The 16,020-nt window shown below is 36.5% G+C and overlaps 1 protein-coding gene across 5 annotated transcripts in view; it reads left to right on the plus strand.

Annotated features, from left to right (window-relative positions):
- Positions 1-13,184, plus strand: part of Rps6kc1 (ribosomal protein S6 kinase, 52kDa, polypeptide 1) — a 152,540-nt gene extending 139,356 nt beyond the window's left edge. For all 5 annotated transcript variants that reach the window (XM_013015331.1, XM_013015332.1, XM_013015333.1 and 2 more), the window contains 3 exons: positions 3,319-3,401; positions 4,164-4,259; positions 12,247-13,184. In XM_013015331.1, coding sequence (XP_012870785.1) covers positions 3,319-3,401; positions 4,164-4,259; positions 12,247-12,357 — 290 coding nt within the window. In that variant the 3' untranslated portion in view covers positions 12,358-13,184. The remainder of the gene's footprint in view (positions 1-3,318; positions 3,402-4,163; positions 4,260-12,246) is intronic.
- Positions 13,185-16,020: the final 2,836 nt, after the last annotated feature.

The raw sequence follows: 16,020 nt of genomic DNA on the forward strand, positions 1-16,020 counted from the left end.
CTAGCTATTAGAAAGTTCTTCTTTTGGGGCTGGGAAGGAGGCTCAGTGGTAGAGCACTTGGCTTGCATGCCTGAAGCCCTGAGTTCGATTCCTCAGCACCACATAAGCAAAAAGCAAAAAGCCGGAAGTGGCGCTGTGGCTCAAGTGGTAGAGCGCTAGCCTTGAGCTGAAGAGCTGAGGGACAGCGCCCAGGCCCAGAGTTCAGGCCCCACAACCGGACCCCCAAAAAAAAAAAAGTTCTTCTTTTCATCTTGCCTAACTATACAACTTGATGGTAGCTTAGAATCATCTCAGGAAATCAAGGACAGCAGCTCAGGATCTCAATTTCATATTAATTAATGAATACTAGCTTAATAAAAATCTCAGCAGAGTTTCAAGTTGCAGTGCTAAGGTAATGGACTTATAATTTATTTAGTGTCTTTTTCTCCCATGTTCCAATGAACACAAAAATACCTTTTTACAGTTGTTATCCAGTCATTTCAAAGATAACATACGACTTAGTGCTCTAAATACTTTTGGACTGCTGATGGGTGCAGCAATAGTTCTAGGCTTCTGTAGTTTGAATCTGAAATGGCCCACAAGGATCTTGTGGTAAAGGTTTATGTACTAGCAGGGAGACTTTTTGGAAGATGATTGGATCAGGAGAATTCTAACCTCATCAGTAGATTGATCCACTGATGGCTTCATAATTTGATGGGCATTATTTGGAAGTGACAGGACTAAGGTTAGAACCTAGAAAGACATATTATCTTCAGCCCCTCTGTTTCTCTGCTTCCTGGTTACAATGCAGTGAGCAGCTTTAACTTTCCCATGTACTCCCTGCCATGATATTCTGCCTCATCTTGGTACTGGCTGCCCATGGACTGAGACCTCTGAAACTGAACTAAAACAACTTTTCCTGCTGTAAGTTGTTTTTCTCGGGGTTTTATTTATTTTTCATCATAGCAATACAAAAACTGACATACTAGGCCTGAGTGTGATTGGAGCACTCAACTAATTATATTGAAGAGGAAGGAAGAAAGAATTAGGATGGGGTAGTAAATGAAGCAGGCTGTCAGTGGAAGAAGCAATGAAGGTCAGAGAAGGAAGAAAAAAGGGGAATAAAAGACAGAGGATAGGGATAGTTGTTAAGGGTCACCAAAGGTTATCTTTGTCCACGTGCTGCTCGGTCATTCTGTACTAGCTAGTAGTTCCTCTGGAGGGAGGAATTGGAGAAAGCTTGGTGAACAGATTCTTAGGAAGGGTGATCCTGCATTGCTTTGTCTTCCCTTTTCCAGAATGAACTTATTTTCCAATAAGTCCACGTGTTTTTACATCATCTTACAATACTTTTAGAAATTGTATCATCTGATATTTATGTAGCTTAATAGGTATCAAAATCTCACTCCAAGGGCAAGTCACTAAAATATTTTCTCACTAGTGAAAGTGCATATTGAAAAATAAATTGGATTTCTGTTATGTAGCCTTTAACAAGCAATATATATATATATATGTTTACTTATATACTAGTTTATATTTTATGAAAGCAACATCTCATCATATAGATATGCTATACTATATGTGATTAAAACTATATTACTAGGGAAGTAACCCATAATTTTTTAAATAAGCACTTGTATATCACTCTAGGAAAATTGGAGTTTTTCAGTTGCTCAAATAGTAGTTGGAATTAGTTAATATCTTTTTTACTAGCTAGCTGAGAGCAGCTAGGTAGTATGGAGGTTATGATTTGAGATAAAGCACTGCAGGAAGAGAGCAGGCTAGTAGAAGCAACTTATGAAGGGTGTACTCCTACATAGACTATTTGGAGCCCAGAAGAGGGCATATGGGAAAAGGTGCTGACATGGAACAGTTCCCTTGTTGTATATAGGAAATGATGGGGTTTTTGGTGGTGTTCTTTTTTTCTTTGCTTCAAGACTTAAAGCTCAAGCTATCTTAAGAGTAGTGTGCCAGGCACTGGTGGCTCATGACTGTAATCCTAGCTATTCAGGAGGCTGAGATCTAAGGATTGCAGTTTGAAGCCAACCCAGGCAGGAAATCTTTGAGACTCTTTATCTCCAAGTAACCACCAGAAAACCAGAAATGGTGCTGTGGCTCAAAATGGTAGAATGCCAGCCTTCAGCAAAAGACCTCAGGGACAGTGCCCAGGCCCTGAGTTCACGCCCCAAAACTACCACCACCAACAACAAAAGAGTAGCGTGGTTGGTTTTTCCACATAGTCCATGTGGAAGGCTGGGTGCTGAGTCCCATGTTGGAACTTTGTAAATTCCAACCTGAACATTGTTGTTACAGGTGTAGAAGATAGTAGTCATGTAGTAGAATATTTGTGTGAGTGAATACAATCGAAGGGGCAGATATTGGTGACATATTTGTTGAATAGTAGAATGTTGCTATAAAAGGACAGATATCAAACATGACTTAGGAGCCAAAGGTCCCCAAAATGGTGACATGAAGCTGGACATGATGACACATACCTTGTGATACCAGCACTGGAGAGGCAAAGGCAAAAGGATCACAAGTTTGAGGCCAATTTGGGTTACAGAGAGCCCTGTCTCAACATACAAGCACACACCCCTAAATAAATAAAGATATAACAGACAAAAGTGAAATGAGATATTGTCTTTCAGGAACTTGTGCTGGAGAGTGATGGGACAACACAGATATAATACTAATTTATGGGCATTCTGAACGTTCTTAGCTAATAGACTCACTTTGTGGCTTAAAACAGTGTATCCATCTATATTTCTAAATTGGGTGAGCTAGCATTTTTCCTGCTCCTCTTATTTTTTTTTTCCTGCTCCTCTTGATGAAACCCAAAACTTAGATCTTTATTCAGCTACCATGTAGCATTGGATAAAGCATTTCAGTTCTCTGGTTTTTTAACCTGTAAGTAATAGTATGATTATTACTGGTTTAGATAATTTGTAAACTTCTCTCTGGATGTAAAGTTGTTATTTCTAAAACAAACAAAAAGAATGATTTTTGTGGTAGAATTGGTTCTGCTTTTTTGTTTTTTACACATTAAGCAAAATGCTGATCTAGTAAGTTCACGTAACTTTCTGCATAGCATCTTGAAGGTGTCCCTGTATCAGCTGAAGAACAAATGTCTGTTTAATGTATGACTGCGAAAGAAAAAAAAAAAACTGCAACCGCAGTAGGTGACCAAAGGGATAAGTAACTTTCAGGAATTTTGAAAGCCCAGTAGTATTTAGTATATGCTCTCTCAGCATTAAAAAGGTCACCTTGCTAATACATGTTAATTTTGAAAGTTTAATTGACCTTTGGAATTTTAATATCAACCTCTTTTGGTGTGCTTAGAGGTTGGAGCAATCACAGAAGAAACAGAAGCCTGTGATTGGTGGAGTTTAGGTGCTGTCCTCTTTGAACTTCTCACTGGCAAGGTAAGCAGTGACCTGGACATTTAATACATTTATCCAGATGCCACCTTGATTTCAAATTGAGAATGTTAGCCTTTGCCTTTAGTTTTTAGGTCAGGGACTGACTAAGCAAAGAAGTTTAAGTTTTCAGGTTTTGAAAAGCAGAATTGTATTACATTGAATGGACTGATGTCAAAATATTGACATATCTCAATGTTATAAGACTAAATATTTCTTCCCTTCATTTTCTGATTTGATGAGGAGGAAATTTTCATTTTTAGAAAATTAATGTTAATATTAAAGCTAACATTTTTTTCGCCTCAATATTGTATTTTGTTCCTGTGTGTTCTAGATTAAGGACAAAATTTATATTCTGATCAATACCATATTTGAGATTAGAGACTTAAATAGAGTTTTATGCCTATTGCCTCCTGAGAAGAAAACAGAGATTAATAGTTTTGCTTTTGTGTGTGTTCCTTAAATGTATACATACCTATGTAAGATTGTTGTAGCGTTTATAAATCACTTGTACATATATAAATATATTATAAAGGCTATAGGTAACAATTGATTACAACAATTCTAAACTTTGAAGGTTTCTGTGAATGTTAAATTATTTCAGAGAGATTAAGTCCCTTTTTAGTTTTCGTGTACAATTTAATCTTTTTGTTATGAGCCAGTCATTCAGTAAGGAAGGAAAAGGACATTTGTGATCACTTACAATGTGATCATGAACAGAGAATAATACAATTTGGGGTAAGAAATGTACCTGATTGATTGTTTCAGACTTTGGTTGAGTGCCATCCAGCAGGAATAAATACTCACACTACGTTGAACATGCCAGAATGTATTTCTGAAGAGGCTCGCTCACTCATTCAGCAGGTAATTTAACTGACCTATTTATTGACTAGGTACATTAGCTATGAAGCTAAGAAGAGTCTGCAAGTCCAAAACAAAATTGGTTTTGGACAAGAAAGACTCATTTATAATTATACATTCAGAATTATCTTTAGGCTTATATCACTATCAAAGTGTTGGTAGAGTCAGAAAAGATACTCAAGACTTGTTGTTGTTAAGACATTTTTCTTTTTAAAAATCAAGTTAACATTTAATTAATTCTGTATTCTGTTGTACTTTTGCTATTATATTTTTGTGACCATGTATGAATGGCTGTGTTACCATATATGAATGTCTGGCTTCATACTCCAGTTGTTAGTTAGAAGCAATAGTCACTACTCATGTGGCTTATGTGGAGAAAAATATTGTTAGAAAACTTTGTCAAATTGTCAGTTATTACTTCATGGGTAAAACTTGGGCATTGATGTCAATTTCTGATTCTGATGGTTTTGAAGAAAGAGGCTATTGATGATTTAAACTCAATGCCCTAAGGTCAAATTGAGATCTCTACTGACCATCTTAAATTGATTTCTTATGTTTAAGTTATAGATTCAGTATCTACGTATCCAAAAACAGATACCAGAAATTTTGAAGTTTTGAATATCTGCTTGGATATTTGAACTGTGCTTGGGTATCTGCTTGGATACTGTATTAGTTGAGCAGCCCTAAGCTAAAAGTTAAAACAAAAACAACAACCAAAAATTGAAATACTCTAAACTTTGAAACTTGTGAGTATATGGCAGTACTCAGGAAGTTTTAGACTCCAGAGTGTTTCCAGTTTTTGAATCAGATACTTGACCTCCTGCAGTCTTGAGCAGTGAGTTTTGCTGAGTATTTGAGAACTGTTAATTGTTATGCTGTGACACATTTAGCAAATTGGCAAGAATAGGTCTGGGACCCCTAAACTTATGAAAAATCAAAGACTATTTGAACAAGGTAAGAACTAAAATTGTTTAATGAAACTTGTATTATATTTTAATGAAGGAAAACAAAAATTAAAACAGGGAGGAAAGTATATATCAAGAAGAGAATGAATTTATATTCTTTTAAAAATAATTTAGGTTCCATTAAAAATATTATATGCAAGCCAGGTGTTGATGGCTCACACCTGTAATCCTAGCTACTCAGAAGGCTGAGATCTGAGGATTGAAGTTGGAAACCAACCTCGGCAGAAAAGTCTTTGAGACTCTTATCTCCAATAAACTGCTCAGTAAAAGCTGGAAGTGACACTGTGGCTGAAGTGGTAGAGCACTAGCCTTGAGCAAAAAGAGCTCAGGGACAGCACCCAGGCCCTGAGTTTAAGCCTTATAACTGGCAAAAAAAAAAAAAAAGAAAAGAAAAAAGAAAAAATTAAAACTATTATATGCAAGGCTTAGTGCTATAACTACAAAGATAAGACTTGCAAATAACTATATCAGAAGATGAGATTAGATAAAAGATGTCAAAGAGATTTAGAAGATTTGGCAAGTCAAGAGAAGGAAGGGTTATAGCAATGCAGTGGAGTATTAGGAAAGTTTTTGGGAACTAGATGTTATTTTTGGTGAATTTTGGTTGGGCAAGGTTGGATGTAGGAGGTAGCTAGTAGAATGAATGATATGATTAAAGGCAAAGAAGGAATTGAAGAGACATAGTTCCAGAAATCTAAAGTTTGGTTTATTTGGAGTAAAAAGGTAAATGCAGGAATGATAGTTGCAAGTAAATGTGGAAAGATGAGTTTGGAGTTTTCATGTGGGAATCTATTGTCATAAGCACAAGGATAGAATGGCATAATACACTGAAAATATGAGATTTGAAGTTTTTGTGCAGAAAAGCAAAAGGATCAGAGTTGACTACAGGAAGATTATTTGCCTAGACCCAGTGAAATAGAAATGTAGTCAGAATTAGTGAGATAAGAATACACAGAGCACTTGGATTAAGCAACAGTGACAAAATATGTAAAACATTTCATTCTAGTGGTAGAACACTCAATGGTTTCTTTTTCTTTTCTTTTTGGTGGTACAAGATAAATTCAGAGCATGGCGGGGGATAAAGGTATAATGAATAATTTAGCAACTGCTTTTTTTTTCTTAAAAGAAGTGGTCCATTTATTATGTAATGTTGAAAAATAGAATGCCCTACAATAATTTCCTTTATTAGAAATGTTGTGACTAAGTCCAGTTTTAAGGTATGTTCATCCCGCAGATACAGATAGATGTTGCTTGTATAGTGAAGGAGCTTGCTGTGATTGACCTACCTAAGGAAACTACCACTCAGGCTGAGGAAACATCATCAGGAAAGGGAAAAGGGTCTCTTGGAATGATTAGCAATTTGTCATTTTGACTTTCCTCTTCCACTACCTCACAGGTCAGAGAGGTCAGTTTTTTTTTTCACATCACAGAGTGATTTATATGGAAATAATTATTCAGCTTTGGGGAAATTTTCTCCTTTGTGGTCTTTCAAATCCTTACTTTGTTCTTACATTTCATAATCTCCTGGACTCATGTTTACTTATCTGCTGTGGAAAGGTGCCTGGAGTTAATCTAAACATAGCTATGTTTTAAATATAATTAAAACAGACCATGTGTATTTGTGCTTTATGGTATACATTTAGTTCCACAGCACACAGTTGCTTTGTCAGGTGAAGATATTATACAAGGAAAATGTATTTCTGTGCCCTCCATTGCTCAGCTCTCTGGTCTGTTCTTTGGCCCTGGCTGTCTTTGATTCATTATCTTGAATGTACCATTGGCTGACAAATTCCCTTAATGTGTGTCAGTATGATCTCTCTCTCTCTCTCTCTCTCTCTCTCTCTCACTCACTCTCTCTCTCCTCCTCCTCCTCTTTCTCTTTCTCTCTCCCTCTCTCTCCCTCCCTCTCCCTCTACTTTTCCCTTTTCTTCTCCCTCTCTCCCCCCTTCTCTCCCTCCCTTTTGAGGCCTTTGATAGCATTTAAAATGGCAGAGTAAGCAATATAGTAATGGGTTAAACAATCATACCATTGCCTAGATTTATATTTGCAAATAATATATGGAGGAGTCCGTGAACTAATAAGTAAATCGATAATAGTGAAAATAGTAATCTTTGGAATTGGAAGTCATGTTTTGGAGTCAAGTGGAAAAGCCAATTGAAACAAGATAAGAAAGAACTTATGTATGCATATATTTCTTGAAATACTGTGTATTATGAAATAAGATTACATACTTGTAGTTAATTCTTACCAAATATTTGATATATTGATTTATATTAAAATATCTGATAACGGTTATATTTCAATCTGTAGACATGAATTGTCTGTGAAAATGAGTTTAACACATTTAGAATATTCCTATGATGTTTGTTTTATAACAGCTTGTTTTATGATAATAGCTTAAGAACTTCTAATATAAAAGTTCTTTGATCCATTAGCTTTAATAAAAAGTAGAGGGTCACTTTGAGTGTCAAACATAATGATTTCAAGTGGAAAGCTGTTAGTATACTCTTTTGAAGTATATGCTTTTCTCCCCTGTGGCTTTGGTAGTATCACGGTGAAGAAATATCTTGGCATTTGCTGATCACACATTCATGCAGCAGTGTAACACGCTGCTTATTACCCATCTGATTGTAAACAAGTTCCTTATTTTCCTTGAGCCTTTGTTCTCTCATATATAGAATAAATAACAATAGTAGTAGCTATTTTAGAGCTACAGTGAGTTAAGTAGATTGACCTGTGTTAATCACTTACAGTAATGCCTGACACACAATTAATGTAATGGAAATTGTTTGGTTGTCGTTGCTTTGAGATAGGGTTTCGCTATGTAGCCAGGCTGGTCTTGCACTCACTATGTAGCTCAGGCAGCCCTCAAACTCAAGATCCCCCTACCTTTTGCTCCAGAGGGCTGGGATTATAGGCAAATGCCACCACTCCTAGCTATTGCTATTAGGACAGCATAGGACAGGGAAAATCAGCAAAAGATATTGTCTTCCTTTGTTACATAGCAACTACTTTGTACAACTACTTAAAGATAATAAAAAGAAAAAAATTGTCTTCAACTGTCCCAGGTTTTGGATTTAAGACAGACAACTATTATACTATTTTCAGAGAATTAAAAGAGGTAAAAGGGCTCCTGAACCATCTAGCTTGAGCCTGTCATTTCCCTTAGCAGTATACTCTCTCTCTATTTAACTTTTTGCTTTGACATGTAAGGGACCTATGACAACAAGTCTACAAAGAGAAATTATTAGGAAGATGGAAATTATACTAAAGAAGAAAAAGAACCAAAGAGAAGTGTTAAATTGAAAAAAATCAATGGAATAAAAAATATAATTAATGAAATGAAAAATTCACTAGAGAAAGCAATCTACTGAGTAGCAGCTTTTTTAAGATAGAAAAAGAATTAATGAACTTGAAGGTAAATCAACAGAAATTATCCAATGTGAAAATCAGACTCAAACATTGAGGGAGAAATAAACAGGGTCAAAGAGACCTGTGTGAAATATAAGAAAAAGTATCAATGTATATGGAGTGGCTGTTGTAAAAAGGGGGCAGCAACAATATCTTAAGAAACAATGACTGAAAACTTCCAGATATCATAAAAAGCACTAATCTGTGCATCCAAGGAGCTCAGCAAACCTTTAACAGAAGAACAGAGGACTACATTTAGGCATACTGTAATCAACTTGAAAGACAAAAATAAAGGAAAAACTCAAAAGCAGCCAAAGAAAACTCATCATATAGAAGGAAGTATTAATTCCTAATTTCGCCAAAAACAATAGAGGATAGAAGAATGTTGTATTCAAGGTGCTGAAGGAAGTACCAGTTAATTAAGAATTTAGGAAAATTATCCCTCAACAATGAAGATGAAATAAAGACATGCCCAGATAAAGACTGATAATTCATTGATGCCAAGCTGCAGTACAAGGAGTCTTATATAATTCTTTCAAAATGAAAGGAAATGACAGTAAATAGTATCTCAGATCTGAAGAGAAAATAAAGAATACTGGAAATGGAAATTTTATGGCTCAAAACAGCTATATCAGAAAAAAAGAGAAAGCTGTATGTTAGGAGGAGGCTGCAATGCTGGATAAGAAATGTACTCATTATCTTGCCCATGTAATTGTAACCCCTCTGTACAGTATTTTCACAATAAAAATAGAAAAAGAAACTGAAAAGAAGTGTAAAAAGCAAGGTAAATCTAAAAGAAGAAAAGAAACAGCCTGCCTCCAGTGGCTCACACCTGTAATCCTAGCTACTGAGGAGGCTGAGCTGGCCCTGGCAGGAGAGTCCTAGGAGAGAGTCTGTGAGACTTCAATTAACCACTAGAAAAGAGGCGCTGTGGCTCAAGTGGGAGAGTGCTTGCCTTGACCTGAAGAGCTCAGGGACAGTGTCTATGCCCAGAGTTCCAGCCCCATGATTGACAAAGAAGAAGGAGAAGGAGAAAGAGAGAAGAAAGAGAAGGAGAAACAAAACAGAAATTAGTAAGATAGAAAACAGAAAAATAAGGGCTGGGAAGGTGGCTCAGTGGTAGAGCACTTGCCTTGCATGCCTGAGGCCCTGGGTTCGATTCCTCAGCACCACATAAGCAAAAAAGAAAAAAGCCAGAAGTGGTGCTGTGGCTCAAGTGGTAGAGCACTAGCCTTGAGCTGAAGAGCTGAGGGACAGTGCCCAGGCCCAGAGTTTAGGCCCCACGACTGGCAATGTGTGTGCTGGTGCACACGCTTGTGTGCGCACACACACACATACACACACACAGTGAAAAATCAAGGAAATCACAAGTTGGCTCTTTGAAAAGAACAGCAAAATTTATATTGTGAAAATTATATCTGAACATGAAGATGACCCTAGGGCATCCAAAACAATTGTGAAAGAGAGTAGACAACTGTGTTTTGATTTTTTTATTTATTTTTGTCGGTTGTGGGGCTTGAACTCAGGGCTTAGGCACTGACCCTGAGCCTCTCATGGCCAGTGCTCTACCACTTGAGCCACAGCACCACTTCTGTTTTTTGAGTGGTTAAGTGGAAGGAAGAGTCTCATGGGGACTTTTCTGCCCAGGCTGTCTTCAAACTGAGATCCTCACATCTCAGCCTTCTGAGTAGCTAGGATTACAGGTGTGAGCCATCAGTGCCCAGCTTAAGTGTGTTTTTAATAAGTGGTGCAGGAAAATCGCATATTCACAACAAAAACAAAAGGAACTAAGACCTTTACTATCTACCATATCTACTGAAAGTATCTCCTCAAGCTGTATATAAGAGCTAAAACTATAAAAACTGTAGAAGAAAATGTAAGAGAAGTATTCATAGCCTTGAGTTAAGCAAAGTTAATTAGAACACCAAGAAAATGGTCTATAAAAGGAAAACTTTTAACATTGAAAGCTTGTGCATTTCAAAAGACACCATTAAAAAATGAAAAACAAGCCACAGATTGGGAAAAATATTTGTAAGTCAAACATTTATATTTGAATTCAGAATATATAATTTTTACTCGATTATCAATAGGCAACTTAGTTTGAAAAGGGACAAAAAATTGGGTATTTCACCAAAGAAGTTATATGAAGGCAATATGGGTATGAAAAGTTGTTCACTATCTTAGTTATTAAGCAATTCAATTTCATAAGATATAATATCTACTAGAAGAGTTATTAACAAAAAGCCAGGGAGTAAAAAAACTTCCCTTTCCTTATGCATTGCTAGTAGAAATGTAAAATGGTACCGCAATTTTAGAAAAGTTTGACATTTCTTTAGAAGTTAAACACAAACTTAACTATGAGACCTAGAAATCTAGCTTTTCCTAGAAATATACTTTTAAAAAATGAAGAAATATCACACATCACACAAAGAAATACATGTAAATGTTAATGGCATTATAGCCATTCTAACCATTTGGGACATTACAGCCCCAACCTGGAAAGTCCATGTCTATTAACTGGTGAATTAGTGTATCTAGGGAGTACTATCAAGAAATAAAAAGTTGATACCTGCTACAATGTAGATGAAGCTCAAAAAGTGAAGGAGGAAGCTTCAAAGGCTGCATATTTCATGACCCTTTATAGGAAATGTCCAGAAGACACAGTTTATCGAGACAGAAAGCACATCAGTCATGCCTAGATTGGACATGGGACTAGGGGTTGACTGTGTCCTGAAACTGGATGTGATAATGGTTGCACCACTCTAAATTTGTTTAAAAAAAAACAAAATTGAATTGTATACTTACAATAGATGACTGTTAACGATGTAAATTGTCCCATCAGTAAAGCTAAAAGGCAAGAATCTGAGCGTGTATGAGTGTCTCAAGATGTATTCTTCCAGCATGACCAGAGTACTCATATTTCTGTATCTGTATTCCAGTATTAAAAGACTTGTGTATGACATTATTAACTTGTTTTATACGTGATTCTGATTTCTGAAGAAATCCTTACCTGTTCTTCATTGGGTCAATTTTCAAAATAAATTATTTGATTTGTAAACTAGAAATTCCAAAGAAATTGTGACACAAATTGGTTTGTTCAGACATTAAAGGGAAACAATGCTCTTTCTAAGAATTTAGTAAAATTTTTATTTTTGGTGGTTGGTACTGGCAAGCAAACCCAGGGCTTTGCATGTATTAGGCAAATGTTCTGCCACTGAGCAACATCCTTACTCCTTTCCTTCTTTAGGTGTATGTGTTGGGTAGTTGAGTTGTTTTGAGACAGGATCTCACTATAAAGCCCAGGCTAGTCTCATACTTCTATTTTTCTGTCTCAGCCTCCCACATGCTGGGATTAGGCATTTACCACCACTTAGTGGTGGCTTAGTGAACTGTCTACTTAATGTTGTGGTATACATTGACTCCATTATACCATAAGAAGATGAGGGTCATGTTTCAGAACAGTTGAGAAGCCATAAACTCACATCACCACCCCACAGCCAGAGTGGGTACATAGCTCCTTTACCAGAACACATATTCAGTTGTCTATTAATCGGGGCCATTTCCTTTGCCTCACTGGTGGGATGCCTACCATTTACTAGATCTTCTTTTTCAGCTCTTGCAGTTCAACCCTCTGGAACGTCTTGGGGCTGGAGTTGCTGGTGTTGAAGATATCAAGTCTCATCCATTTTTCACTCCTGTGGATTGGGCAGAATTGATGAGATGAATACCGTGCAAGGCGTTCCTCACACACTGTCATCTCCATACGGGAGCAGCCTCACAGTCATTCATGAAGCACCAAAGCATATAGGCAAGGACCCCTAGAGGAAATTAGGAGGGGGGAGGCTAAAAGGGATTCATTTATAGTTACTATCTGGGCAAAATATAGGCCATTTTTGCCAGTGGCTGTTACATACTTATAACCCAGGTGTGACTTAATTTACATTTAGGGCTGCTGGTGTGTTGCAAACCCAACTGAAATAGGAATGAATGCCTTCCCAGAAGTTCCTCGCCATGAAGCTCTAAGTGAACAATAAAGTTTTACTTGAATGAAGGATACTTACATGGCAGCTACTAGTGTCTCTGCTAACTGGGCTTGGTTGATATGATCAAATTAATATTTACTGAATAATACACTAAAAATACTCAAGAACAATGTCATCCATGGGACTTTAAAAACTGAGAAAAAAATATACCCATAATGCCTGAAAGGAAGCTTGTACTATGATGCCACATAATCAATGTGTTTTGAATGGAGTCCTCTGTTATTTTGGAAAGGGGATCATACTTTTATGTTGCCAGTTTTGAACTTCATTAGTTAGTACTTATTAGCAAGAGCCCTTAACATTCACTCCTCTGTGTTCCAGCTCGTCTTTCTCTCCATGCATCACCATTTCTTGTGCCTTTTGCTTATTCTCTCATATTATCTGTCCTACTTCTGTTAACACACTTGCAGCAGAAAAGGGAAGGGAGTATTTATTTCCCCAAACTGTGTCAACTTAATAAGGACTAAAAAAAAAAATCATGATATAAAATAAACGTGGTAAAAATTTAGTTGTCTCCTTCATTTAATAGTTAAGGTTTAAAATTCTTTAAAGATTTTTTTCTACTCCTTTCCTTTGAAATATTATCAGTGTCTGCTTACTGTTTCTTACATGTAACTTCATTTTACTTTTTTACCTAAAAACTTGTTTATATCTAAACACAAAGGATCTCATCTAAAAGGAATGGAATGTCTGTCCGATTTTGTTTCTGACTCACAATCTGCTTGACATTGTATAGACAGAATATAGTATCCATATATCTCTAGACATTTGTATATATTATTTATGTTGCCATAGTTTACAAAAACTTAAAGGTGTTTTAAAAGTATAGTATTGGGTTGGGATGTAGCTCAGTGGCAAAGTGCTTGCCTAGCAAGAGCAGTGTCCTGGCTTCGATCTCCAGTACCAAAAAGGAAAAAGACAAAAAAAAAATAGAATTAAAAAAGTATTAGTATCTGTTCTGTATACTTTATCCAAACATGAAAGAATAAGGCATAGTTTTCAAGTAAGAAGCCACCAGAAATCATTGGAAATTGTTTAGTTTTTTCTTGTGGTGGTAGGGATCAAACTCAGAGACTTGTGAATGCTGGCAAAGCATGAATCACAGCTTCACTCCCAGGCCCTGAAATTTTCTATCTGTTTTAATCTTTGTATTTTTGAGATCTGTGTGAAGGCCCACCCCGATTGTAAGAGCATCTGTATAGCATCCATCTGCCATCAGCCATCCTCCCATCAAATTAAATGGAAGCAGAAAATGCTTTAATGAAACAAAGGAAATGTGCAAGCATTTTTCCCTTTTCTACTACTCTACTCCCTATTTCCCCTTTTTGGTCCCCTTATAACCTGAAACCAAGCTGAAGGGCTGCAATAACACCAGACTAGGGAGCAGGTCACCAAGATCAGGACTCAGTCAAGATGACATCACTCCCTGGAACTGATCTCAACTCACTAGTCCCCAGCCTCATGGCAGGAACTCAGTGCAGGTGAGGCACAAGAATGACTTCCTGTGTAGGTCTAGTAGGAAATCTGCAAGTATTTAGAGTTGGCCATACAGAGCTAACTTCCTTCCACAAGTGCTCCAGGCCTTCACAACCTGCCCTACCACATGATTTGGGCCCCTGGACTCAAAGGACGGTAATGTCAACAGATGGTTGCTATGTCAATCTGTCAACACAGTTCCCTGGTTCTGTTTCTTCCATTCTTTGTATGTATGTTTGGAGCTTGTGCTTAATGTAAATGTTTCACTCATAACCATGGTGGATGTCAATTATTCTAGTAATAAACACATAGAGTAAATGACTGTGGGGGTGAAACCTAAGCTATTTTTATCTTAAGCTCTAATAATGGCTTGAGTGATGATGTTGTTATTGTATTGTTTGGTGAAGCAAGAGACAGAATATGGGTCAAAAATCATAAAATCACTAGTTAGTATTTTTACCTGGTTTTTTATAATGGTAAAATTTATAATAAAATTTGCCATTTTAACCATTATTAAATATATCATTCAGTAGTGGCATTAAGCATATTCACATTTTTGGGCACCTATCACCACACTGTTCATCTCTAGGACTTGTTTCATCATTCAAAACTGAAATTCTGTACTTAAAACACAGTAACTGTACATTATTCCTCTCCCTGGCTCCTGTAACTAATGTTCCTTCTATGAATATGACAAATCTAGGCACTTGATATAAGTGGAATCACATAATATTTGTTCATTTTTCACTTAGAATGAAGCTTTCTAGGTTCATTGTCACGCCTGTAGCATGCATCAGAATTTTACTTCTTTTTAACGCTGAGTACTCTTGTACATACAGACTCCACTTTGCTTAACCACTTGTCTGTGAGTGAACATGTGTGGTTTCAACTTCCTGCTATTTTGAATAATAACATTATGAGCATGAAGGCACAAATATCTGAGTCTCTGTTCCCTCATGTGTGATTTTAAATTATTCACTATTACTTGGCTGTGCTCTTTATAAAAGCACTTTTCTATCCAGGTTGCCAGCACTATTATGTTAGGGCTACTGTCTTGGGATGCGATATGGAAATCTGCCATCACCATTTCTCAGGTAGGTAAGCTTCCTATGTAAAAGATATTGCCTAAATTTTAGCAGCTTGCTTTAACTCTGACATGAGGTGATGTTTGAGGCATAGATCTTTTCAAATTCCTATGGTAACTGAGCTCCTTTTAAAAAAAAAATTAAGTAGTTTTGAAACAGGATTTAAAAAACAGTTCTTTTTAAAATGATTTTTCTGTTTCCTCTTACCATCCCTTCTCATCTCCCCCCCCAAAAAAAAACTGAGTTCTTAAAAGTTTTGTTTTTAGCTGAGAAATATGTATCTGTGAGGTATACTGATGTTCTAATAGACATGTTGTCATCAAATTAACATACTCATCACTTCACATACTTAGTATTTATTTTCAGTGGGAACCTTTTAAATCCATTCTTTTAGTAGTTGGGTAATATAAGGGTCTATCCTTATGAGCGATGTAAGACAGATTACCAGGCCCTTTTCCTGTTGTCTTTGTTCCTTTGACCAACATCTTGGCCTGTCCATTGCCTTTTCTTTGGTGAGCACCATTCTGCTTTCTACATCCATGAACTAGCTGAGCTTTTCTCAATGTATTTAAACAGCTACAACTCCTATTTGTTTTGATTTTGAAGCTTTTCCTCACCTATTTTATCTCAGGGTCATTGTTAATCAAGATTGGGTTTTGCATGGATTGAAAGGTATAACATTTATAAGTAATACTCATGCTAGGTCTTACACATTTGTTGAATTCATTTGCCCAGTAAGTTAGGAATATAAATAGATGGATGTTTTGCCATATTTCTGAAGGG

The sequence above is a fragment of the Dipodomys ordii genome, unplaced genomic scaffold (genome assembly GCF_000151885.1).
Source record: "Dipodomys ordii isolate 6190 unplaced genomic scaffold, Dord_2.0 Scaffold26, whole genome shotgun sequence".
Taxonomy (NCBI): domain Eukaryota; kingdom Metazoa; phylum Chordata; class Mammalia; order Rodentia; family Heteromyidae; genus Dipodomys; species Dipodomys ordii.